This window comes from Stenella coeruleoalba (genome assembly GCF_951394435.1).
Source record: "Stenella coeruleoalba genome assembly, chromosome: 8".
Taxonomy (NCBI): domain Eukaryota; kingdom Metazoa; phylum Chordata; class Mammalia; order Artiodactyla; family Delphinidae; genus Stenella; species Stenella coeruleoalba.
The window spans coordinates 47424747-47452563 of NC_137154.1; the positions used below are offsets into that span (position 1 = coordinate 47424747).

Genomic DNA, 27817 nt, shown 5'->3' on the forward strand with positions numbered 1-27817 from the left:
TGTCCAGGTCTACTTATCTCAACCTCTCCTTCCATGGTTGGGTCCAGGATACTCACGGTTCTTTCTCAATCACCTACCAAAGTGGAGAAGGTTGGGGCATCTACGAGAAGTGGAAAGATCTCTGACCAGGAGTCAGAAGACCTGGGTTTGTATTTGGTCCCTGCAAGAGACACTAAAAGAATTTTCCAGTGTGGCCCTTGCATGTCCTTGTCCCCATTAGCTGTTCCTCTCTACCTCTCTTCCAAGTGAGGTCAGGCCCTAACTGTTCCTTCCCACCCTCTTGGTATCATCACAGACAATGGCTCCTCATCCTTAAGAACAATTCCTCCTATTTCCAAGAACTGTCTTTGATGACATTCAGCCCTCTGTATCTGCGGATGTGGAGGGCTAAGTGTACTAAGCCATTTTACATAAGGAAGGTGAGCATCGCAGGATTTTGGTATCTTCGGGACGCGGGGGGATGGGGATGGGGCAGTCCTGGACCGAATTCCCCGCGGATATCAAGGGGCAACGGTATTCCCCAATCTAGGTGAATTTCTGCTGATCCCTCCTCTTAAATTCTCATGAAAAATACTGCCCCACTCAGCCTCCTTCCCTGAGTGAGAATGCTCTTTGGGAAACTTTTCATGCCTGGCATTTTGGAATAAAGTGTTATGCTAAAGGTGCTCTGGTTGATTTTCTTTTAAAATTTTATTTATTTATTTGGCTGCATTGGGTCTTCACTTTGTTGCTGCGCGCGGGCTTTCTCTAGTTGCGGTGAGCGGGGGCTACTCTTCCTTGCAGTGCTCGGATTTCTCACTGCGGTGGCTTCTCTTGTTGCGGAGCACAGGCTCTAGTCCTGCAGGCTTCAGTAGTTGTGGCATGCGGGCTGAGCAGTTGTGGCGCACGGGCTTAGTTGCTCCGTGGCATGTGGGATCTTCCCAGACCAGGGATACGAACCCGTGTCCCCTCCATTGGCAGGTGATTTCTTAATCACTGCGCCGCCAGGGAAGTCCTGGTTGATTTTCCTGATGAACTCCTTAAGTCCTAACTTGGAGATGGTGAACTAAGATGGATAAGATCCAGTGGAAGTGAAACTCACAATTAACTTTTAGGAGGCAGTGTTTTCTTGGGGTAATCTTTTTCTTGGTTTTCTATAGCAGGTTTACATTGTTTTTACAATGAAATATACATTCAATACTAATGGCGTCTAAAGAGTTATTGGAGACTCGGTGAGAACGAAGTGGGAGGCCTCATGGTAGCACATGTCCTTGGGCTGTTTCCAAGGCTGCTGTTGCCCCCATGTCTCTGGAAGGGCCTCCAAAGAGCTTGGCCTCAGAGCCCTTCAGTTCAGTCCTGGCAGACGCTCCCTCTCTGCCCCACACACTCTCTTCAGTTACCTGGTTCACAGGCACAAGCCTGGTCTCTCCGCTCTAACTGCCCACACCTGGTCTTGGTTGGCAAGCTCTTACTCTTGTGACCCCAGAGGCAGCAAAGCCCACAGCTGGTTCCCCTAACCCATTAGGACTGATGAGCCATGGGGCAGGACTGGAACATGAGTGGAAACCCTCATGTTCTTGTGACCAGAAGTTTCAAAAAGGAAAGTTAAACTCCTTTCGGAGATAGTCACAGCTTTGACTGACATACAGGCCTTACTCAATGGAAAGAAAAAGATGGCTTGGTGCCCCTTAGCCTGCTATTGGGATAAAATCATCCGCTTGGTTCTCTTCCCTTCCTTACATTTAACCTCTGGCCTTGACCACTGCTATAAGCTAGCTCGTTAAGGAGGCTAGTGACCCAGCACAGTGACCCCTTTTCTCCTTTGCAAGTGCCTGATCCATCTGCTTTCCAGTCCAGGTATCCTGAGAGAGGAAACTTAAGCCCTTTGACACCTACCACTATGTCCTCAATGTGGTTGGACCCAAGTCACTAGTCATTGAGCTGTAAGCCCAGCCCCGAGTTGGTGTTTTTCCCTAAATGACCAGTCAGAACTGGACATGCGAATGTCCAGCCTAATCAGCCCACCGAGGCTGATCTCATCCAGTTTTCCAGGTCCTCTTGGAATTCACTATCTTCATTACTGGTGGTCCTTTTGCTGCTGTGCCTCCATGTTAACTGACCCCCTGATTTCTAGAGCCTTCTCTGCTCCCTGCACCCTCCACTTTACTGAGGGGTGCTGGCTAACTCCAGGAAAGTCTGTGAGGAGGAGACCTTGTCTTCTTAAGGAGGCAGAGGCCAAGTCAACAGAATTCCATCTGGGATACTAGAATTCATCATCTGGCTCTGAACAGGATGTCTGTTTTTTCCTTCTCTTTTTTCCCCAGATTCTTCCCTTTATCTTTTATTCACCACTCCTGCCCCCCCACCCCACCGCCAATAGCTCTTTGCCTTAATGTCATCCTCCAATCTTCCACCCTTTTACAACTAATTGCATTGTTTCCTGCTTGAGTGACTGGAGCGGCCTCTAATTCCCTGTCTCTTTAGATAAAACATTGGCTGCTTTTATGCCAAAAGGAAAGCCCTTTAAAATGTGACCTCAGCCAACCCCTTGTGGGGAGGAAAACATTTTTCTCTATCCTTCTAGGTTCTTCTGGCTGGTCTAAGAATTAAATCGACATGAGGCAGATTAACAAGAGAAAATCAAACAGAAATTTAAAAACACGTGTGCATTGGAGAGACCCAGGGAAACAGTAACTCGTCAGAATGGCTGAAGCCCTCACCTTAAATACCATCCTCAGCTAAAGACAAAAGAAGCTGTTGGGGTAGTGATTTGGGACTTCAAAGGGGAGGAAGGCAATTCACATGGAGATGGAAAGCAAATGTTTGGTAAACAAATGTTTGCTGGTTCCTGTAGAGACAGAGGGACACAGAGAGAAATTTTAACACACTTTGCTAGGTTCCCTTCTGTCTGTCACAGCTGGTTCATACTTTGTTATCTATAGTGATGGCTCCCTTCCCAAAGGGAAGAGGTCCTCTATGTTCTTTTAGGCAGTTAGGGGGAAGGTCAAAGTTTCTTCCTGAGTCTTGGGCCTTGATTGTTTTCAGCTCGAAATAATCCAAATGCCAAAGAGATTTTGGGAAATTTTGCTCCCCTACAAAAGCAAGACATTTCTGGGGGTATACTCTCTGGAACAATACCTGTGGGGGGATGAATGGAGCATGAGTAAGCAAAGAGAGAAGTTCACCTGCAATGCAGTTGCAACAGAGGCATCAACCAATCCCACAAGGAGCTCTGGAACTAGGCGGGACCTTCAGATGTGTCCAGAATGGAGGCAAAGGGACGATGCCTTGGCAGCCCTGCATCAAGCACTCCTTGGTGGGGGTTGTTCCTGGGAAGGGAGCGTGTATAACCTTGAGTAGGGCAGCTTCCTCTGCCTGAGGACACGGCCTGGAGAAGGACTCAGCTCTGAGCTGTTAGCGGCAACACCCACACAACTGAGGGAATGAGTCTCCTCATCCTGAAGGGTAGATTTGGCCAACATGCCGCAGCACCCACTTCAGTAGGATAAGCAGAGGCCAGACTTTGCCAAGTTTGTAGAACACACCAAATATTTTAGATGTTATGGTAGGAAGAATGAGAGACAATTAGAGTTTCAAGTAAATGAGTTACAGAAATAGGTCTGTGTTTCAGAGAGATGCCTCTGGAAGCCAGGTAAAGGCAACAAGACTAAATTCAAGGTGGGAGATGAGGATGCTGTTATGGTGATTCGTGGAGAGATCATGAGGGCCAGAACAAAAGTAGTGTCAGCAGAGAGAGAGATAAATGGATGTCATGGTATTGTGATTGATAATAAGAAACATATATTTGGTCTTCCACCACTGTTCCTGGAGTTTTCTTTGATGAGAGCCATTAAAGTGTCTTTTGTTTTGTTAATGAGGTGCCTTTGGAAATCACCTAAAGATGGGGGCTGGTTGCCAGTGGAGCCAACCTTGTGATGAAAGGGTTGAAGCTTTCCTTTCCACCCCCTGACCTGGGGGAGGGAAGAGGGGCTGGAAGTTGAGGTTAGTCACCAGTGGCCAATGATTTAATCAATCATGCCTCTGTAATGAAGCCTCCAGAAAAACCCGCAAGGAGAAAGAGTTCGGAGAGCTTCCTGGTTGATAAACACATAGAGATTCAGGAGAGGGTGCTCCCAGAGAGTATGGAAGCTCCACGCCCTTTCCCTACACCTTGCCCTATGCATCTCTTCCATCTGACTGCTCCTGAGTTAGATCCTTTTATAATATACCAGTAATCTAGTAAGTAAAGTGCTTCTCTGAGTTCTGTGAGCTGCTCCAGCAAGTTAATCAAACTCAAGAAGGGGACTGTGGGAACCACGGACTTATAGCCAGATGGTCAGAAGCACAGGTGACATGACAACGTGGACTGGGGACTGGCATCCGAAGTGGAGGCAGTCCTGTGGGACTGAGCCCCGAACCTGTGGGATCTGGTGCTACCTCCAGGTAGACAGTGTCAGCACTGAGTTAAATTGCAGGACACCCCGCTGGTAAAGGAGAATGGTGTGTGGGGAAAAAAACATACATTGTCATTGGTGATCGGCACTGCAGACGTCTTTGAGAAATATTTAGAATGTACAATTGACGGAACTCGTTTACTGACCAAATGAGAGGTAGAGAGAGGGCGGAGTCGGGTTCATGGCCAGATTCTGCATTGTTTTCAACAGCCTCCATTCTGACCCCCTTCTAGTTTTAACATTCAGACTGCAGCCAGGGGGATGGAGCCAGTTGGCAAAGCTCATTATGTAATTCCCCTGTTTCGAAGCCTTGACTGTCTGCCAGTTCCTCCCCAATAAATTCCTCAGGCTCAGGGAAGGCTTTGCAAGGAAGTTAAATCTGAATGAAGATCTACAGTTGGAGTGAAAGGTAGGCCAAGGCATAGGGGTGAGTGAGGTACCCTCCTGGTGGCCAGCAAGGTCCTCTTCGGGACCCAGTTTCTGCTACTCTGTTGATGTTTGCCGTATGTCTCCCACTCAGCTCTTAGAGTTTAGACACACATCCTTGCTGAGACTAACTCTTGAAAGAAACGCCGGGCTTTCCTCTTGGGCTGGGCTCACAACTGACTCAGGAACTGGTCCCTTGTCTAAATCATGCTCACTCCCACCTGGCAGCCAGGACATACCACCTAACCGGCTCTCGGAAAGACACTTGGAAATTCACATGTATGATGTGCAGATCTCAGCTCCATTACAGAGGCCCACTTAATGGGTTTAAGCATTGACCACAAATCTTATATTATTTTGAAGCGCTCAGTGCCTTCCATCTCCTAGAAAGCTGGACAAATGTGAGATAATTTCACTGTGGGTCACCATAGCCCACGTGCCTATGAAGACTGAGTGCTTGGATACATCAGTTTTACAAGCCATGCAGTGCTGAGGACATGATCCCTCACTTCTCTGTCCTTGCTGGAGAATGAGACATTCTTCATAAACCAATTTTCAGAAAGCACAAATTTTCTTTTCACCCAGAAAATTTCAAAACATTTTTTAACCTTATTTTCATGGAAATCTTCCCAACTACCTTTCAAATCTATTTGCAGCCATTTATTATTTTCTTAATGACATCAGATGACATTATGAAGATTAGCTGTAATGGATCTCTCAGAGATTATTAAGGCATGTTAAGGCATTTGCCTTAGTACTTAGTAGGGAAGGACAACTAGGGATTTTTAGTTCCTGGATCTGCTTTTTATATTTTCTCTCTTTCCCTTCCCCTCTCTGTCTCTGCCCAATCCTTTTTTAATATTTTTAAATTTATTTATTTTATTTTTGGTTGCATTGGGTCTTCGTTGCCACGCGCAGGCTTTCTCTAGTTGCAGCGAGCAGGGGCTACTCTTTGTTGTGGTGCGTGCGTGGGCTTCTCATTGCGGTGCGTGGGCTTCTCATTGCGGTGGCTTCTCTTGTTGCGGAGCACGGGCTCCAGGAGCGCAGGCTTCAGTAGTTGTGGCGCACGGGCTTAGTTGCTCCATGGCATGTGGGATCTTCCCGGACCAGGGCTCGAACCCGTGTCCCCTGCATTGGCAGGCGGATTCTTAACCACTGCGCCACCAGGGAAGTCCTCCAATCATTTTTTTTAAAAAAATGGGCTCATTCTCATGCCGGTACCCTCAAAGCATGTGAAACAGTCTGGGATTATTTAAACTCAGGCTCCAGAAATCATTTGAGGCTGCCTCCTAATCATACTCCTCAGCTGCTTTGTGTCTCCCCATCTCGTGGGCTCAAGATCCGTTTCAATAACTCATCCTGCTTCTGCTCCATAACAGCATCTAGAACTGGACTGGGGCTCATTATTCTGACCTCAATCTTCAGCACCCTTCCAGACCTTGGCTGCTGAAATCTGTCCTCCAGGTTCATGGAACTTAGCAATGGGTAAGGGGAACCCCACCCTGTGACCTCAGTAAAGTTCTTTGGGACCTGCTCAGATAGGCTAATCTTGGAAATCTCACTCTGTTCTCTCCATCTCTGAATGCAGCCCCAATATCATCTGCACCCCCCTCCAGTCTCTGTCACAAAGTTGCCCCGAGGATACTCTGCCAGTTTTGACAGGCAGAGATCAGGTAGGACTTTTCAGGGTCTGAAGCTTGTCTTGTTTCCGCTTAGGCTGTAAAGAACTCCCTGAATAGTGAGCATAAAATCCCAGAGGGTTTTCTACATTTCAAGGAGGAAAACATCTTCCTTTCCACCTCTGTTCCACCCCAGAGAGACAGCAAAAGATAAATCTGAACACTTCAGCCTCCATGGTGGCTGTCCCAGGAGGACATTGCCACGATGGTCAAACCTTGAAAATTCAGACCACTTGGGGTAGGGGAGGGGCACTGAATGAAGAAGAGGCGCCTGAAATACCAAATTAATTGTTAAAAAAGTCAGGGTTAGTACCTTTCAGTATGTAAGAAAACCAGAGCTAGAATCCACAGGAGACTGGTTTTAGTGCCAAAAAAGAATGGTAAGAATAGTTTATAATAAGAGTGCCAAGTGATGGCTACGTGTGTTTATTGAAGCCAATGTGCTGTGAAAATAAGAGGACATGTTCCTGCCCTTAAGGAGCTTATAATTTACAAGTCACACAGACACACACACAATTAGAGAGCAGTATAAGAGAATCCAGTTGTGAGGATGGGGGTTGTTTGTATATAAACGTGAGGTGTTTAGGTGACTTGAAACAGCTTCTTCCTTTCTTAAGTTCTGTCATTTTCCCCTCCATATATTAATTTTGTTAATTTGCTACTCTCATCCTTTCAAATTTTTGGATTATATGGAAAGGAGGGGGGTGGAAGTGAAGCCATAGGGAGTGGCCACAGGGTCATTTCAGGATGTAATAAAAAGGAACAGACATCTTGCAGAAGGGGTTTAAATTAGACATTAGGAAGAGTGTTCTGAGACTTTTGGGGTAAGAGGTTATTGAAGAAAGTTGGTATTTTTCTAGTGGATAATGAGATATTTGGGGGATCACTTCAAACTCTGTAGAGATTTGTGTGAGAATATGGGAAGTCGGGGGAGACCCCCAAGAAGGCCCCGTAAAGGTAACAAGAAATGACAGTCGTCTGTAAATGCTTGTGATACGTCCAACCATCGTCAGCTACAGCTTTAGTTAGCCTCTAGCCCACACACCCTCTGCTGCGTCACCAGCCTCTCCTTTTATCAGTAACTTCACAGTTTGACAGGAGTGAGAATTTCCCAAGATGCTCCCTTGACCCCATTCACCTCTTCCTACCTCCCCCACTCACTCCTGGCCTGAGTCCACTCAGAGCACAGGCTTCTCAGTTCTGGGCATCCTCCCCCCACCCCCCGTGCTTTACTAGAAATGCCTTCCAGCCAGATTCCTCTCCGGTCGCTGGCAGTGCCGCTGTTCCCTGCCTGTCACCGGAAGCCTGGCCCCAGGGTGGACAGCTACCTACCTGGCATCCCGTGGTGGACAGTCACAGCCTCTCTCTGCTCTTTGACATAAAAACTATGTGCACCAGAGTCCCAGGAACTCTCAAAACCTCTCATTGTGATCACTTTGGTTTGGCTCTTGAAACCCACAGGGCAGTTTCCTATGAACTGATTCTCCCTGGAGGCCAGTGTCCGGTCCTAACTGGCACCAGTCAAACGCTGGACATGGCAGGTGTGGCTGGTTGGGCTCAGGTGGCCTATTCGGAGTCTCTGTTCCTGCAGCACCTGGTAACTTCATTTCTTTTTTTTTGTATATAAATTTATTTATTTTTAGTTTTGGCTGCGTTGGGTCTTCATTGCTGTGCGCGGGCTTTCTCTAGTTGCGGCGAGCGGGGGCTACTCCTCACTGCGGTGTGCGGGCTTCTCCTTGCGGTGGCTTCTCTTGTTGCGGAGCACGGGCTCTAGGCGCGCAGGCTCAGTAGCTGTGGCTCGTGGGCTCTACAGCGCAGGCTCAGTAGTTGTGGCACATGGGCTTAGTTGCTCTGCGGTATGTGGGATCTTCCCGGACTGGGGCTCGAACCTGTGTCCCCCTGCATTGGCAGGCGGATTCTTAACCACTGAGCCAACAGGGAAGCCCCTGGTAACTTCATTTCTACCAGAAGTTTCTAAAGTCTTGCTGATGTTCGCTCACCTTGGGGAGGTTTGGGAGTGGAGGGTGGAGAGCTGGGGGGAGGGGACTGATTAATGGGCACCACAGATGGGATGGGATGAGTGATTTCAGGTGGTGTAAGAGAAGTGGCTGCAGCTGGAGAAGACATGCTGGCCGGGAGATGACGTCACCTGCACAGGCTCCCTCCTGAGTGGACCCCAGGGCCAGGGGCTGTCAGCATATGTGGGAAAGCTGGGTCTCACCTAGGTTCTGTGTCTTCCCCAGTGACCCTACTCTTGGTCTCTCTGCTGAGCAGGTTGGAAAGTAAGTGAGGCCTCTGGGACCTATGAACATTTAACCCTCTGGGACAGAGCCCCAGGAAGTAAAACCAAGGGGTTACGTGCTGTCCCCAGAGAGCACCTGCTTGGGTGGTACCAGTTCAGTGTTCCAGGCACAAACACTGAATCAAATATTCAACGCAAATATTTGTTTAAGCCTCTTGCCACTAGAGGGCAGAGGCTTTTCCAACTGTGGGAGGGTCACAGCCCTTTTCCTTTTTAGAGTTGAATGGGAATCTACAAAAGATATTTGAGTGGGCACGTACAAAAAGTGTCCACAAACCTCTGGCTTTTCTCCCTCCTCACAATAAATTGGTATTCTCAACCAGATTGACTAAACGGATAGAATGGACAGTGGTTTTGTTTTCAAAAACGTTCTTGCAGTCAGCAGAGCATCAGGCACTAGAAATCCACATCCCAAGCCAGTGCACACATGGGCCTGGTGGGTGGGCAGCGCTGGCCTGAGTGTGCTAACGCAGTTTGGAGAAGGAAGATACGTGCCCCCAGACACCTCTGACTTGATGTTATCAGGAGCACAGGGCTGAGCCACTGGAGCTGTGGACAAATCCATGAACTTCCCAGGATCAAGATTTCTATCACAGCCTGAGGCCAGGGATTATAGGCTGTTACTTGAGGAAGTGAGCCCAGGAAGGAGCCTCTCAACACCCTTCCCCTTTCCTGCCCCTGACTATGCACGGAGCACAGACTGTCTTTTCCCCTTTTCTTCATCTCACACCTACTTCATCCAGAAGCCCTTCTTGCAGGGAGCTCTCTTTGCTGCTGCCCTCTTCCCTCCCTTAGACCAGGGACAGGCAGACCACAGAGGTGGAAGGAGCACAGAAGGCACGGCCAACACTCTTCGTGTGAGAAGCAGCTGGGGGCAGCTTCAGAGGCAGGAGCGGGGTCTTGGGCCCCAGCCCAGCCTGTGACTCTCCGCTGCGTCCTGCTGCGTCTTCTTTGCTCAGCCTTCTTCAGGCTGGCCATCCAGTTAAAAACCCTACATGTGAGTGGCAGAAATGGCAGCCCTGACAAACCCTGCACGTGATGCTGTCGTCTCTAACTTGATCCTTTCTTGAACCTACATATCATGGCCCTGGAGGGGTGGGTGTCACCCCTAGTGACACCTTTCTTGGCTGCAGGGAAAGGCAGAATCTTGCCTTATGGATGTAGAATCTTGCATAAAATGAGGGGAGAGCTGCCATGACTGAGGGTCACAGGAAGACCCAGAGAGCTCCTTGCTGCAAAGAAATGCACAAACTCAGGTCTCCCAGCTCTGCAGGGGCCCTGCTCTCCTCAGTCATTTCCCCCTGCCTAGGAGGGACATGAAGCCCCACACCAGCCTCTTCTGAGCTGCGCCTGTAAAGTAATTGCATTTGTGCTTGTGTGTGCCTCTGTACAGTGGCCTGGGGACACCAAGCACCATGAAGTAAAGATCAGTGAGAGGCTGGGGCAGGGCAGGAAATTCGAGGCTTCTTTGTGGCCATGTTTCTGTTGTGAGCTTGAGCCCTTTGGGGATTGCTTCTTCCAGGAAGTCCTCTGAAGCCCAGAAGAGTGGGAGTCGAGTACAACCACAGGTGCACCGCTGTTCTCCCTTGGGCATGTGCGATCTGTTTGTACCAGGGACTGAGAAGGTCTGGGCAGGGCCCCTGAGGGCTGGGAGAGCAGCAGGAAGATGAGGGCTGGAGGTTCCAGGGTTGGTCAGTGGCAAGAGCAGATGCTCAGCCCCTCCGCGGGCAGGGCTGTCTCCAACCAGCACTTGGACTGGTTTGAGTTCCTTCTGCATCTTCTAGGGCCAGCTGGTCTCTGTCACTGCTTCTGTCTACCAGAACGAGGCAGATGTTTTATGATTAGAACCCAAAGCAGTGCGATCATGCACTAGAATAGTTTCAAGTCGTGGGTAAATTTTAGTTTATCTTCCTTCCCAATCCTTAACCCCTGTATAATTACAGCCTCAAGCCTGAAATCTGCCTTTTCCAAACTAGTGATTTTACCTTGTCCGCTGGAGTCAAAGGTCATGAGTTCTTCCCTCATGAAGAAAAGTTTAAAAAGATTTTAGCTTTAAAAAAATATTTATTTATTTATTTGGCTGCATCGGGTCTTAGTTGCGGCACACAGGATCTTCATTGTGGCATGCAGGATCTATTGTTGCGGTGCACGGGGCTTCTCTCTGTGGCGGATGGGCTCAGTAGTTGCAGCACATGGGCTCTCTAGTTGTGGTGCACGGGCTCCAGAGCACGCAGGCTTAGTTGCCCCGCAGCATGTGGGATCTTAGTTCCCTGACTAGGGATCGAACCCACGTCCCCTGCATTGGAAGGCAGATACTTAACCACTGGACCACCAGGGAAGTCCCCTTCCTTCACTTACATAAATGCCTTTCTCCACAAGGACTCCCCCTCCATATGGAAGCATCAGAAGACCTGAAGACTGCACTGGGGTTTCCTGAGTCTGCTCTTCCAAGCCAGAAATGGCCCCTCTGAGGGATAGTAGGTCCCACTGAGGCTTCACGCATAGGAACAGTCCTTTAAGAAGGCACCTGCCAACAGCTACTTTTACATGGGCTGGGAACATTGACATAATGGAGCCATTCAACCAAATGTCAATATTTGGTCTACCAGACAGAATAAGTGTTTGAATAATTTACTAAACTTTTCTGGGTTTATGGGACTCTTTCAAGTCACGGATATAACCCCTTGGATTTCCTTTGAGATCATTGTTTATGTTTTTTGAAATTCCATCTTTATGTCCCCTAAAAGTTCAAGATCAATAATCTTTAAAACGTAGGAAAAAAAATGAAGAATATGGCATTTGGGCTGGCTCTAGAGTTTCCCCCCCACTCCCCTGCAAGCACACACATTGGTTGTCCTTGTTCTTATTCTGTTTGGTGACATGGATTCATTCTCCTTTGCTCTGAATTTTTTGGGAAAAAAAGAGCCACCTATCAGAGTGGGGAGAATCAAAACCAAGTGGCATTCTGTTGACCCAGAAGCCCCTGCTAAGTGGGTGCTCCGGGGCGTGTCAGCAGGTCAGGGAGTAGCTGTGAAAGGGCCAGCACGGGTTAACGGCGCTGGTCAGGGCCGGGATCACGCAAGCAGCTTCCTGTGGATTTCAAGTGTGGAAAACACCCGGAGGCAAAGTTTAAATGCCCTCCTGTTAATTTTCCTCAAACAAATCCAATTATTGCAAAATCTGTTAGTGCTGTTCAAGATAGTGTGACACAACTTTGCAGAGAACAAAATAAAATCTATCTATCTATATGAGAAAAATATTTACTTTGGTTGAAGTATTTTCAACCCCCAGGAGTTCTGATTTGGAAAAGAGTATTCAGTGTTCCTCTTTCATTTTATATAGTAAGGCAAGACACCTTATTCTCTCCAGGGGGCTTACTTAGCTCAGGACTGCCTGGGTCTTATTCTCAATAAAACATTCATATATTCACTCTTTCTATGCCAAAAACACAATTTTAAAATACTGACCATCATGTTGGGACACAATGCTGCTTGTCTAAGAAAGTCTGTAAGCCTTTCTGGATCCAACAGGCCCAATGAGCCCTCAGCAGGGTTGCTATCTGAGTTTGTAGACACACAGGCAGGGACAGCACATTTGTTTGCCTTTAAGAAAGGTACAGTTTATGGCGATGCTTTTCTTTATTGAGTCCTTATCTTGTACTTTCTAGTGCACTTTTAAGGTAAGGATCGTTGGAAAACTCTATTTTAGGCTTAAAAAAATTTAATTAGTTACAAAATTTCTTGAGGAAAAGTATATATTTAAAGAATCATTACTTTTTTGAGATGAAGGTAAAACTTGTTTCTGGAAGACTTATTCACCAGTTTCTATAGTCCATAAGTTCATCTCTGAGGCCGTGGATACAAATATCTTTAGGTATTTGAAGAAATGATTTTATTATTACCTGAAAGCTTTGAGTTTGGTGAATTAGACAAATTGTCTTAACTTGAAGATTCAAATCTGGATACTGCTGCCATGCAGAAAGAATTTTATCTAAATTGTGAAAAAGTCAGTGTCCTGAAGATGATGTTTACTCGATAGGAAAAACCATCAGTATTACTATGTCAAATGCTGGTTTGGAAATAGCTTTAATGCAATGGATAGTTATTGGAATAATAACTACAATAAATTTAGTATCGAGCCAAGAAGATATTAACTTTTTTTTTTTAAACTACCTTTACCACTTGGAATTACAAGTTGAATTTTCAAAAAATAAAGAAAATGGATTAAAAAGTGATACCATGCATAGTAAACTATAAGATGTGGTGTTATCATCAATAATCTTCATATTGATAAATATACTTTAAAAAAAAAAAAACTGTCTGGCAATGCTTATCCATTTCCCAGGGAAATCTACCTTATGATGGAGTTTGGAGAGGCAGTAGCAATGAGTTAAGGGGACAGCCTCTGTGGCCCGGGTCCCTTTGGCCTGTTCTCCTCTTCCCTACCAGGAGGAGGTACATGAGAATCATCAGCTGGCCTGTGGATGAGATGGGGGACCCTGATGCCACTGAGACTTAGCCAAAGTTACGGGACTTCAGGGCTGGCTCTCGATCCTCTGAGGCCTTGGGGGGCATCTTCAATCTTGATTCTTAGTCCTTCCCATGCCCAGAGCTCCTGGACACAGTGAGAAGACACCAGGGAGCGAGGGGACAGAAGTGATCGTACTACTGGTTTAACTTGGCAGCCCATATGCCCAGGGAGCCCAGGCAGCAAGCGACATGTAAGCCTCTTGAGTGGAAGAAGGAAGAAGTGGGTTCCGCCATAGTCACTGGACAGCCTCGATCTGTTCTCTTGGGAGACTGAGCAAAGGGAGCTTTATGTCTGACATCATCAACACTGGAGGCAGGTCCGTGGCGCTGACCAGAGCTTCCTTTACCTCACATCTGGGCTTAGCGGTGAGGACCAGGGCTCGTCTTCCGCAGTTCCCAGAATAACAGCCAACCCTCCTTTTTTCTATTTTTCTCAGAGTTCTCCTACAGGTCTTCTCCGGGATTTCCTTAACTGCTGGGACAACTTTTCTGATTATCATCTTTTCCTGAGCTTTACTATTTCACTTCTTCCATGAAGGTCAGCCTATGTGATATGAAGTTGGAGAGAAGGTGGACTAGCTTGTGCTACAATGGAAGGGCTCCACTCATATGGAACGGGCATCTCAGACACACTAGGTTTCTCTGAACACTGCCTATGACTTCTCTCTGGCTGAGAAGGTAAGGTGCCAAGCAGTGCCTTTGTGGCAGGTGTCACTGGGTCTGTGGTTCGGAAAGTGCCCACAGGTGGTTGTTAAAGGACATTGAAGGGTTATGGCGTCTTTTTGGCCCTGAGAGAGGATTGGAGGGGGAAGAGTCAGAAGACCCCATCGGTGAGAAAACCCAAGCCTCAGAGAGGTCTCACTGGCCACTCTCAGCCTCTGGTTGTGCTCCATGTCAGCAAGCAGCTCAGGAATCCTACGTGTGAGAGATTCTTCACAGGGGTCTAGAACAGGACGGTAAAGAAACAGGCGAGGCCATCCTCTCTGGCCATTCCAAGGCGCCCCCAGGCTGGACACTCTCAATACCCCTCACTGGCCATCAGTGAAATGGGTGGCCATGGACAGCCACATGGCCTGCAGAATTCTCAGGATCCACATACAGGCTGCAGACACTGTTTTTGGCCATGTGCGCATCCATGGTTATGTCCTTTTCTCAGTTCATTAAATCACTTTCTATAACTTTGCTTTGAAAGTTCTAGCAAGGTGGCTGCATTTGGAGGAGGCCAGGGTGGAGGGAAGAGCAGTGGACCGATCCTGACTATTCCATATGGCAGGACTGCTGCAAGAGAGGGAGGGGCAGACTGGAGGAAGCACCATGGCAACACTAGCCATGCCAGGACCTCATGCCAGGGGACAACTGGCAGAGCTATGCTTAAACTAGATTTGATAAAATCTCTCTCTTTTAATTAACTACAGTAATTCTTTCTGAAGCGAAGTCTTCAGAAAAGGGACAAACAACCTCTGCTTACTTACTTTGAATTTTCATTTCTAAGTACGTCCCCAAGCATGGGAATGTCTTGTTTGCACTTTTACTTTGGCAGTAAAGATAAGGGGGGTAAAAAGCACTCAGCTCAAGCTTTTGAGCAGTCACTAGAATGACAATTTTCCTCCAGGGTTTCTTGTGACACTGTAAGTTCTGCTTTGATCATAACTATTCACTTTTCTCCAGCTTATGCTCTATTTAAGTGTTCATGAATAACCCTTGCCCTTCTCCTCTGCCCCTTATTATTCCCCCCTCACTCCACCCTCATGCATGTTAAGTATTGCGTGTGATTTTAAAGTGACAGCTATCCAGGAAGCCTTCTGAGTCAGTGACACCTCCCCCTCCACTCCCATCCCCACTATCTCCAAAGTGGCCCCAATGAGATGAGCCACACTTTCTGGTATTCCATTCTTGTGGAATCCCTTCCCCTTGAATCTAGGCTGGCCCTGTGACTTGCATTTGACCAACAGTCTGTGATGGGAATGACTCTGATACTTCTGAGGTTATTTAGAAGAGCCTTGCAGCATCTACTGGGACCTCTTGCAACGTTAGCTCTGGGGGAAGCCAGCCACTATGAAAGCAGTCTGACTGCCTTGAGACCTCCATGTTGTGAGGAAGCACAAGCTAACCATGTGGAGAGACTATGTGTAGAGAGACGCCCAATCAGCCTCCCGCTGTTCTGGTCATCCGAATAGAGGAGCCAGATGTATCTGCAAAGAGTCCATCACGGATATCCTGCCCAGTTCCGTATTCAGATAGTACCAGCCTCAAGCTGCCATCTGATAGCAACCGTAAGACTCCAAGAGAGAGTAATCACCTAAACACCACCAACCCACAGAATCGTGAGCGATAACTTGCCATTTAAACCACTAAGTTTTGTAGTGCTTTGTTATGCAGCAATAGATAATTGGGACACCCACCAGGACAGGATGGCCATGAAGATAGCAAGACATTGTCCATATCTACCTTTTGTCAGTCTTGTTGGCTTGAGAGTATGCCTTTCTTCTCTTCATATGAAATGTAGTTCTACTGATGGCCATAAGGACAAAAGCATTCCATTTACAGTCATGCTTGTTTGGGCATTTTGAAAACATCCACACTGTGGACACCATTCCTTTCCCTCCCCTCCCCCATTCCTCCTCTGGTCATGCACCAGTGTACTTCCTAGGTATCACATCGCCTGCAAAATGTGCCCAGTTCACTGGCTGGGAAGATGCTTTTGCGGCAACACGCAACCAGGGCAGATCTCCTTGAAGACAAAGGCAGCAAGAGGAATGGGCTGACAGTCAGTGCCAGGTGATTGAGGGAGACAGTTGGTTTCTCCCCATCTCTTGGAACCAGTTTTCCCCAAGGTCTCTTCCAAAGATCTAACCAGGTTATATCCCTTTCCACTGCCATTTCCATTTTTTCAAGGTACTTTAATTTGCTTCTCTATCCTGGAAAAGACAATGGAGAATTACCTTCCCCCCAAGTTCAATGAAACAAGGTTGGAATTTTTCAAAAGGAATATTTACTAGGAAACTAAAGGGAAACCAAACAGAAGGCAAGAGAACAGAGGCAGAGTTGCAGATGGGCTCAAGGAGTTCAAATTTATAACCAGCCTCTGGCCACAGCTGGACTGTTAAAAGCTCTCCAGCACAAGCCACCTGCCTGCCTCACTTTGCCTGCTGGCCCCTACAAAGTCACCTTCTGTTTCATAACAACAAGCCAGTAGCATACTCGTAAGTACCCCAGGGCTGCTAGTTCTCTAGGCAGGAAGATCTTAGCCTGGGGAACAATAGGCACAGCTACCCCAGGATCTCCTACCCAGGCTCCCAGTGCCAGGGACAAGTCAAAGTTTATCGGGATGGCTGCCTGATATCTACTGGGACCAGTCTGGTTTCTCTGGGACCATCCTTCTGGGCTCATCTGCCCGGATCAAGAGATAATATTTATCCTGCTGGCACTAGTCCTTCATGCTTTGGTTCTAAACACTGGTATGATGGAAGATGTCTGAATGCAGAGGAACAGGCAGAGGGAACCTTGGGCAAAGAAGGCTGAATTCTTCTCATGTCAACAGACATAGGCAGAACCTTGGGTTCCCTTTGGATCTTGGAGGTTGAAAGCCAGTCAGAGATGGAAATGGATTAGGCAGGCTGGGGAACACATGAAGCTGGGATATTGTAACACTGCCTCATACAACCAAAGGTCTCCATCCCTTTAAGGTCTGACATTGGGGTAGTTGCTTGTACTGGGTAGCTGTGGCAATAAGAACTTTCTGAAGACCTGCAATGATTGTGCTTCCACACAGTTAGTCCCACATGGAAGTGTTAATTCAAATGAAGATAAATGAGCTTCCCAGGACGGTAAACTACAGTCCAACTCTGGATTCTGCTGCAAAGCGATTGTATGAAAGGGAAATGCTGTCTTGGAGAAATGGTGCAAATGTACGGACGGGGCACCTTACACCTATAATGGGAGAGAGAGGTAACAATACCACCCCCAGGGCATGCTGAGGCCTTTAGTTTCATTTGTATGGAGGCAGAAGCAATGAGGATGAAGAACACAGCTGGCAGTGGGTTGGCTGATGTGGTCACAAAGGAAGCTGAGTAATGAATGTGATACCCGGGGAGAGCCCTTGACCTTCACTCCTGCAGGTATTTCCATTCCCCAAGTGCTGTGAAAGTGATGCATGTGTCCAGAAGTGAAAGGAAACCTGTCGGTGGCTGCCCAAGGCTACGCCTCTGGGCTGTTGCACATGGAAATACCCCAAAAGGCACTCAGGCCAAGAAGGCCCAAAAGTTGTGCCTTGAATCAGGGTCCAGCCGTATCATCTCTCCAGGAACTCAGCTCACTCAATGGTACTTCTGTTTCTGAGGCTGTTCCCTCAGTGGACAAATGTACCTGGGAAAGGTATTCCAGAATGCCTATGCCACTGAGATATATGCCTCTCTAACAGGGATGACAATGAACTTTCATTCTCATTGCCAACACCAGTTGAAAGGAAGTGGCTACTGGCCATCTTGAAAACAGTGTTGGGGATTCTGACTCCTCACATCTGGGTTTAGCAGAAGAGAGGGCCATGATCAACTGGTACTCACTGCCATGTACATGGGAGTAGGCAGAGAATTTGCTGTGAACTAGACCTCTTTGTACTCGATTTTCTCCAGGGTAACAGCTTGTTTATCCTATTACTCTCCTGGGGCTATTCCTTGCAAAGCTGGAGTACTTCTTGGGTGAAATTATTTTCTGGAGACAACTATTAGCTCAGTGGTCGTCCAGTGTGAATTAGAACTGCTTCCTATTTAGCACCTGGATAGATTTGAAAATATTCTGTCCTTCCAGGGCCTTCGAGCAAATAACATCATGTCAGAGTGACATTGCCAGGGCAGCTGCTAAGACCCCATCACCAAGGGCCTTATGTTAATCATTAAGAGTCCTTTAGGTACTCTGAGTACTCTCACTGTATCAGGTGGTTTCTTCCATAGTCCAATCTCAATTCTTGGCCAGAAGAGATGTGCTTCCCCTACAGCACACCACCTTAGGCCACCTGAAGACAGCTGGACTGTTCACATTCAGCAAACCCAATATGGAAAGAGGGCCAGTTACTGCTGTGGTTACAGCTGAATATTTGGTCACTGGCGTCGTCTAGATGTTGTTGGATGGGAAAAGTTACTGAAGATCTTTGTAAGATGGTTGTCCTACTGTGTTCTTGGCATAAGTGGTCCTCTTACCCACAGTCATCGTTTCTGTAGGAAGAAGAAACAAAAAGAATGCTTTGGTTTTCATCCATATATATATATTTTTTCCGTTATTTTCTTTTTTTAATTGAAGTACAGTTGACTTACAATGTTGTTAATTTTGCTATACAGCAAAGTGATTCAGTTATACATATATACGTATGTATGTGTGCGTATATATATATATACATATATATACACACATTTGTTTTTAAGTATTCTTTTCCATTATGGTTTATCATAGGATATTGAATATAGTTCTCTGTGCTGTACAGTAGTACTTCGTTGTTTATCCATTCTACACGTAAAAGCTTACAGCTGCTAACCCCAACCTCCCACTCCATCCTTCTCCTATCCGCCTCCCCCTTGGCAACCACCAGTCTATTCTCTATGTCTGTGATTCTGTTTCTGTTTCATAGATGGGTTCATTTGTGTCATATTTTAGATTCCACATGTAAGTGATATCATATGGTATTTGTCTTTCTCTTTCTGACTTACTTCACTTAGTATGATAATCTCTAGTTGCATCCATGTTGCTGCAAATGGCATTATTTTGTTCTTTTTCATGGCTGAGTAGTATTCCGTTGTATATATGTACCACATCTTCTTTATCCATTCATCTGTTGCTGGACATTTAGATTGGTTCCATGTAGTGCCTACATAGTAGTGAATAGCACTACTATGAACATAGGTGGCATGTATCTTTTTAAATTACAGTTTTGTCTGGATATGTGCCCAGAAGTGGGATTGCTGGATCATACAGTAATTCTATTTTTAGTTCTCTGAGGAACCTCCATACTGTTTTCCACAGGGGCTGTACCAACTTACACTCCCACCAACAGTGCAGGAGGGTTCCCTTCTCTTCACACCCTCTCCAGCACCTGTCATTTGTAGACTTTTTTTTTTTAACTTAAAAAAATATATAAATTTATTTATTTATATTGTTAATTTTTGGCTGTGTTGGGTCTTCATTGCTGCGTGTGGGCTTTCTCTAGTTGCAGAGAGCAGGGGCTATTCTTCATTGCGGTGCGTGGCCTTCTCATGGCGGTGGCTTCTCTTATTGCGGAGCACGGGCTCTAGGCACGTGGGCTTCAGTAGTTGTGGCATGTGGGCTCAATAGTTGTGGCTCACAGGCTCTAGAGCGCAGGCTCAGTAGTTGTGGCACACGGGCTTAGCTGCTCTGTGGCATGTGGGATCTTCCCAGACCAGGGCTCGAACCTGTGTCCCCTACACCGGGGACACGGGTGAACCCGAATCCACCCTGCTGGTGGATTCTTAATGACTACGCCACCAGGGAAGTCCCATTTGTAGACTTTTTAATGATGGCCATTCTGACGGGTGTGAGGTGGTACCTCATTGTAGTTTTGATTTGCATTTCTCTAATAATTAGCAACGTTGAGCATCTTTTCATATACCTATTGGCCATCTGTATTTCTTCTCTGGAGAAATATCTATTTAGGTCTTCGGCCCATTTTTCGATTGGGTTGTTTTTGTTGTTGTTGTTGTTGAGTTGTATAAGCTGTTTGTATATTTGGGAAATTAAGCCCTTGTTGGTTGCATCATTTGCAAATATTTTCTCCAAGCCCATAGGTTGTCTTTTTGTTTTGTTGATGGTTTCCTTTGCTATGCAAAAGCTTGTAAGTTTGATTAGATCCCATTTGTTTACTTTTGTTTTTATTTCTACTGCCTTGGGAGACTGACCTAAGAAAACACTGGTACGATTTATGTCAGAGAATGTTTTGTGTATGATCTCTTCTAGGAGTTTTATGGTGTCATGTCTTATGTTTAAGTCTTCAGGCCATTTTGAGTTCAGACAATACTACAAAGCTACAGTAATCAAAACATCACGGTATTGGCACAGACATAATGGATCAATGGAACAGAATAGAGAGCCCAGAAATAAACACACACACCTACGGTCAATTAATCACTGACAAAGGAAGCAAGAATATACAGTGGGAAAAAGAAAGTCTCTTCAGCAAGTGGTGGTGGGAAAGTTGGACAGCTGCATGTAAATCAATGAAGTTAGACCACACCCTCTCACCATACACAAAAATATTTCCTTTTTTTTTAGCACTGAAGTATAGTTGATTTACAATGTTTCAAGTATATAGCAAAGTGACTCAGTTATATATACACACACACACACACACACACACACACACACACACATGTTCTTTTTCAGATTTTTTTCCATTATAGGTTATTACAATTGAATATAGTTGAATATAGTTCCCTGTGCTAACAGTAGGTCCTTAATGTTTATTTTATATACAATAGTGTATATCTGTCAATCCCAAATTCCCAGTTTATCCCCCTACCCTTCTCCTTTGGTAACCATAAGTTTATTTTCTATGTCTGTCATCCATATATTTTTAATGGGTATCAGACAAATGCCAGGCACTGTGACAGATGCTGGGGATACAGATACCATGAGGAAGACACAAATCCTGCTTTCAAAGAGCTCACAGAGGGAGAGATTACAACGTGAGAAGCTCAACAACAGAGATGTGTGTAAAATGCGTAGGAGCAAAGAGCAGGGAAGGACCAACTTCAAGGGGACTGAGGTCTACAGGGAGGATTCTGAAGATGTCTTGAGCTGGGCCATTTAGGCTGAAGGGGAGGCCGTCAGGAGAGGAGGAGGGAAGGCCACCGTGGGCCGAGGAAGTTGGAGGGACTGTCAGAATTTGGTGTGAGAAGTGGAGCAGGAGGAAGTAAGCCTGGGGAGGGGAGAGTGGTTCTGCGTGGTGTGACACCCCTTCCGTGCTCTCAAGCTGTAAGGGGTGGGCTTTTTCACTGGAGCCCCAGACTTAGAGTGGCAGGATATCTTGTGATTCACACTCAGCCCGGCATTCAAGTTAATTTAAACTCAGGGCATCTTCCAATACAGACTAAGAGTATTAATGCTGCAGTCACAGAGAGAAAGAAAACTGGAGTCACTTCTATGGACATAGCAATAACAAAAAGCAAACATGTAAACCATGGGAGAGCTGCAAACGTTCCCAAACTGGAATGTGTGGACTGCATTTCAAAGGTCAAATGTTCATGTGTGAGGCTATTAGAGAAAGTAATACAAGCCAGAGCATAACTGGTGAAGGTAAAGCCAAGTCTGACGGTGACCCTGGGCTCTGAAGTGTGTGCATGGGTGTGGGTACACCCATACCCCTGGGAGAAGAATATTCTTTTCTGGATCTAGGAGGAAAATGTGAATGGATATTTCCCTTATATTGTGATTCAAATACAACTGTCCCAGATGCTCTGGAGCACCCTCCAGCTGGCTCTGCTTCCCAACCCACCACCCACAACAGGTACTGGTTCCCAGAGCCCCTTCTGCCAGCTGTGAGGCTCATACTGCAGGCCAGCTTGCCAGTCCCTGAATCCTTTCTTATCAGGAAGGCAAACCGTCAACAGGCTCAGCCCCACCAATGAATGCCATGTGGTCTGGAATTAGCTGTGCTGCTATTAGCCAGTGAGGCCATATGCCACACGCCTTCAGGTTTTGATTATCTATAGTGATACGAACTTTACAAATCCTTAGAAGAACCCTCTGAAGTTCTTTGTTGAAGGATACAGAGATGTAGAGAGATTAGTTTGCCCAAAGCCATGCTAAGTGTCAGAGTTGGAATTTGAACCCAAGATTTCTAACTACAAAGTTTAAGCTTCACAGTATTTACAATAGCCAAGACATAGAAGCAACCTAAATGTCCATTGACAGATGAATAGATAAAGAAGGTGTGATACACACACAAACACACACACACACACTGGAATACTACTCAGCCTTAAAAAAGAATGAAATAATGCCATTTTCAGCACCATGGATGGGCCTAGAGATTATCATATGAAGTGAATTAAGTCAGAAAGAGAAAGACAAATACCACATAGTATCACTTATATGTGGAATCTAAAATATGACACAAACGAACTTTTCTACGAAACAGAAATGGACTCACAGACACAGAAAACAAAGGAAAGGGGGTGGGGGAGGGATAAACTAGGAGTTTGAGATTAGCAGATACAAACTACTATATATAAAATAGGTAACAATAGGGGCTTCCCTGGTGGCGCAGTGGTTGGGAGTCCGCCTGCCGATGCAGGGGATATGGGTTCGTGCCCCGGTCCGGGAAGATCCCACGTGCCGCGGAGCGGCTGGGCCTGTGAGCCATGGCCGCTGAGCCTGTGCGTCCAGAGCCTGCGCTCCGCCACGGGAGAGGCCACAACAGTGAGAGGCCCGCGTACGCAAAAAAAAAAAAAAAAAAAGATAACAATAAAGTCCTACTATATAGCACAGGGAACTATAGTATATTCAATATCCTGCAATAAACCATAATGGAAAAGAATATGAAAAAGAATATATATATATATATATGTATAACTGAATCACTTTGTTGTATACCAGAAACTAGCACAACATTGTAAATCAACTATACGTAAATTTAAAAAATAAAATGAAATAAAAAGTTTAAGGTTTAGCAATTATATCATTCCTAAACGCACTGTGTAAGTTCAGTCTATATATCTGAGCTTCTGCCTTGGTTTTCTAGCTACTCTAAATCTAGCCAGATGAGGTAACTTTAAGAAACCCTAATAAAAGCTAGCAGTATGCCGCAGGTGCTGCATATCCCACTTCAGCTTCCTACCTTCTTATTCCATTTCTCTGGATTCCCCTGGCCAGTGGCCTGCATGTGTATCTCACTTGCCCCCTCAGCTCTATACCCCATTCTTCCCTGTTATGACCTTAGTTTCACCTCTTCGTTTGCACAGTCCCTCCAGACTGCTTTGGGTAGAGCTCTCCCAAAATGCCCAGCCTTAGGCACTACCTCTGTACCTGGTTTGTTATGGCCTTACCTAAGGCCTGCTTAGAGGGCTGGGCTATGACCTCAGCCCATCTTTTAACAGTCCCCATACCCAGGAATACCATCAGCAGAGGCCATGCTGCCAGTGGTCAAATCACAGTACAGCTCCAAACTGACCCCTATAACTGTGCTTTGCTCACTTGGTGAAGTCTCCTTATGTGCTCTTAGCTGGAATCAAGCTCAGCCCCTGGGAATACTGTGAAGCAGCCTACTGGTCTACCCCTTCTTCACCTGGGTGACTTTTCTGGGCCCTGATCCTGCCTGGTCCCAGCATCCTTGTTTTCCTACTCTGGACAGTGCCACTAAGGCCCCAGAACACTTCTTGGTCTGCCAGCCCACAGGATGAAGGGATTAAAGAAGTTTCAACACCTCTGGCAGAGTGGTAAGGTCACTTCTACCAGGAATCTCACAAAAAAAGCTTTTGTAAACAAATTTCTCCCAGGGAAAGTCAGGTAGACAAGTCAGGCATAAGAAAAAGCAGTTGCGTTTTTCCAGGAGAAGGACAATTTTGAGTACGCCATGGGTGTATTGTGCTGGGGCTCAGTCCTTTTTGCCTCTCTTGTGGGAGGAAGACTTGAAAAACTCAACCAACCCCCCCAAAATAAGCAAATTACAATCTCTTTCTAAATTCTTGTAACCTAATGAGCTGTTTCTCAGCCCAGATTTCTGTTAAATGAGGTATAAGGAAAGAGTTTTCTGTAGTTCAGAAGAGCAATGACCCGGTAGGAATGGTGGTGGGATGGGGTGGTGGAGACTGTGGCATCAGGGTCGGAGACAGCAGTGGTGATTCACGGACTGGTGGCTGTCAGGCTGCCTCGCCGCTTCCAGTGCTGGCACCGGGCCCATTTCAGGGGGCAGAAGCAGCAGCGTCCTTGCTATCGGGAAGCGCCAGGGGTTTAGAAGGTATCAGGAACTTCAGTGGCATCAACAAGATGTACTGGTTACAATCTTATCTGAACACAGGGGATTTTAAGCAAATTCAATTGTTCTGAGACATATGGATTTGATTTGAATTAAATTGAATTGAAACTAAAGATGAGAACTGTCCCAATGAAAACTGTAATGTGAAGTGACATTTCTATCACAAAAATGACAGCTGATGTGAGACAGGCCATTGAGACTGACCCCAAATTAAGAACATGAAAAGATTAAGTAGATCATTAGATAATATCTGCCTGTGAATTGGAAAATGGGTTTTGATTACAGGAAGTATCTAAGGGTTTCGAAATAAGAAGCTTGTCAAAAATTGAAGTGACTCATTACATGATTCAATCTTATTATACTTAATACTGTTAAACTTGTATTTTAAAATTTTATTTTTTAAATAAACATAAAAATCTTGGGATTTCATTGACTATTTATTACTTAACACAGCTCTTCAAATATATGAAGAGGGCTTCTCTGGTGGCGCAGTGGTTGAGAGTCCGCCTGCCGATGCAGGGGACACGGGTTCGTGCCCCGGTCCGGGAAGATCTCACGTGCCGCGGAGCGGCTGGGCCCGTGAGCCATGGCCGCTGAGCCCGCGCATCCGGAGCCTGTGCTCCGCAACGGGAGAGGCCACAGCAGTGAGAGGCACACGTACCGCAAAAAACACAAAACAAAACAAAACAAAAAAACAAATATATGAAGAAACATAATGCCTGGCCCACTTAGAATCTGATTCTTCCCTTCCCAATTTCCCCAAGGAGGGCATTCTCTAGTCTTCTCTCCCCCTCACATCTTGAAGAATCAGTATGTGAAAGAAAGAAAGCAGTGTGAATGTAACTGCATTTCCAGCCAGGAGATTGGGGCAAAAGATAGAAAATGGAAGCGTCCATCTGGGTAGTAACTACTATCTATTGAGCACTCAAGCACCCTGCTTTGTCCTAAGAGCTTTGCAAACCTCTCATTCAATACTTGTCTCGACCCTCTGGGACAGATGTTACAGTTACTTTTTTTTACAGAGGTAACTGAGTCTGAGAAAGGCCAAACAACAAAGGTTGTAAATGGCAGAGCCAGGATCTGCCATCACGCGTTTATGGATCCAAATGCGTGCTCTTTGGTACTCTGCCCAGGATGGCAAATTATGGCACCTTGAATGCCAGTTCCACTACAGTGCCTTTCTAAGGATTCTCAGCTCAGAAAAGAACTCGGAACAGTCCAGACTTCATAGGAAAGCATGTTAAGATCCATTGTCAGGTCAACCTTGAGGGGAAGGTGGTGAATGGTGACATGTGTGACATGCAGGCTGTTACTGAGAGGGGTTCATCAGAAACAAGCAAGAAGCAGGGCTATAAGTGAGGCACCGTTCATAAGATGAGTGTTGTCATGGTTTTTCAGATGAAGGGGCAAGTTAGGGAACTGCCGCAAGGAAAAACTTATTCTACCTGATGAAGTCAAGTAGAGGATTTTTGGGTTGGTTACTCCAGGTTTACATTCAGTACATTTATTAATTAATTGGTTCAACAAGCATTTATTGAGCACCAGGCAAATGTGCTGACCGCTAGAAACAAGAAGATAACCAACGCACACCCTGCTCTTGAAGAGCTCAGTTGTCAATAGATGACTAGAGAACCGAGGATGATGAGCAAGAAGAAAGAGTAAATGAGGTCTTATCAGGAAGCTTGATTGTAACTGTTAAGCAGTATGTGCATATGCATGCGTGTGTGTGTGTGTGTGTGTGTGTGTGTGCGCGTGTGCGTGCGCACGCACGCGCACAGGCGCACATAGCTCCATCTACTCAAATCAGGGAAGGAAGAAAAAAGTTATGATAAAAAAATTGGGTAAGGGTGAAAGTTGAAAGGTTCCTAGGATATATGTGATGCACTGGATTGAGGAAAAAATTCCCATTTTAGAAGCCTGAGGATGTCTCCCACTGACAATGCAGCTAGCAGAAGCCAACCATAAGAAGAGACTTCCTTTGTTAATGCATAGCTTTGGTGAAATCTCCCTGGGAGGCAGCCCAGGCCCGGTCCCAGGTCTGTGCACAGGTAGCCTACCTTTGTAATTTGGGACTCAGATCTCTGCTAATCTCAGTCACTATAGAGGACTTGAACAGATAATTCTATTCCTGTTATTTGGGAAAGTAACTTTGTAATGCCAGAAAGGTATAACATACAAGAATAACAAATGAGGAAGTAATGATGCTTTTGTGTTAAGTCATATTTATTTAAGTGTAATAACACAATTTTGCTTCGTTTATGTTATGTTCATGTTTTTAAAGTAAATGCTTAATGAAATAATATAGTAGAAATTTATCAGACTTACGATTTTTAGTGCAGATATTTAGGAGAACATAACTTGTTAAATTTATAGTCAATATTCAAATGCTTAGGAAAATCCAATATACTAAATTTATGAATTTGATTTTTAAGATGTTGAAATGCTCAAGGCAATTTAATCTAAATGTATAAGATTTTATTTATTACCATTATAGGAGTTAACAGTCCTTGAGAACAATTCTGTTTAACACCTACTGTGTTAGATATCTGAAGTGTTTCATATAATCACATTTTAAATTTGTGACCTTAGTTTCAAATGTTTAAGGGAAAATAGTCAAATCAATTGCTTAAACAGTGTTTAAATATTAGAAGAATTTTTTGCTAGATTTATAAGGTTTTTTCCCCATTAATTTGAAATATTTAAGAGAATTTGATTAAGTGTGAAATTGGCTTTAGAACTCTAGGGAAATTTAATCTGTCAAATTAATGAGCTAATTGAGAATAAAGCAAAGAACAAGTAAAAATGAGCATTTTAATTTCAAAACAAAATGATTAGATTTATAATCATTGTAACAGTTAACACTAGGTAGGATCTAGTATGTACTGTTTTAAGCATATTGCATATATTAATCTATTTACTCCTCACCACGATTCTTTGAGGTGGGTTCTATTATTATCCCCACTTTATAGATGAGGAAATTGAGGTACAGAGATGTTCAATGACTGCTTTACCAAGTGCTACAGTCCGAATTGTGTACCCTCCAAAATTCATCTTTGCAGATGGGGTCAGAGCAGGTAATCAGGGTCAGATGACATCATGAGGGTGGGGCCTTCATGATGTGATTAGTGTCCTTATAAGATGAGACACCAGAGAGCTCTCTCTGCTTCTCTTTCTCTCTACCTACCATGTGAGGACACAGTGAGAAAATTGCCACCTGCAATCCAGGAAGAGAGCTTTCACCAGAACCCAATCATGCTGGCACCCTGACCTCTAACTTCCAGCCTCCAGAACTGTGAGAAAATTAATTTCTGTCGTTTTAGGCCCCCAGTCTGTGGTATTTTGTTATGGCAGTCTGAGCTAAGACACCAAGTATATTAGTTTCCTAGGGCTGCCATAACAAAATACCACAAACTGGGTGGCTTAAGTCAACAGAGATTTATTCTCTCACAGTTCTGGAAGCCAGAAGCCTG

General features: G+C 45.5%; 1 protein-coding gene across 3 annotated transcripts in view; it reads right to left on the reverse strand.

Annotated features, from left to right (window-relative positions):
• Window positions 1-27817, reverse strand: part of SYT9 (synaptotagmin 9) — a gene marked incomplete at its 5' end in the record, with an annotated part of 266692 nt that overhangs the window by 60686 nt on the left and 178189 nt on the right. For 2 of the 3 annotated variants that reach the window (XM_079930573.1, XM_079930572.1), the window contains one exon: window positions 16009-18579. The exons of the other annotated variant lie outside the window; for it this stretch is intronic. In XM_079930573.1, the coding sequence (XP_079786699.1) occupies window positions 18571-18579 (9 nt within the window). In that variant the 3' untranslated portion in view covers window positions 16009-18570. Of the gene's footprint in view, window positions 1-16008; window positions 18580-27817 lie in introns of those variants that run through there. 3 annotated transcript variants of the gene reach the window in all.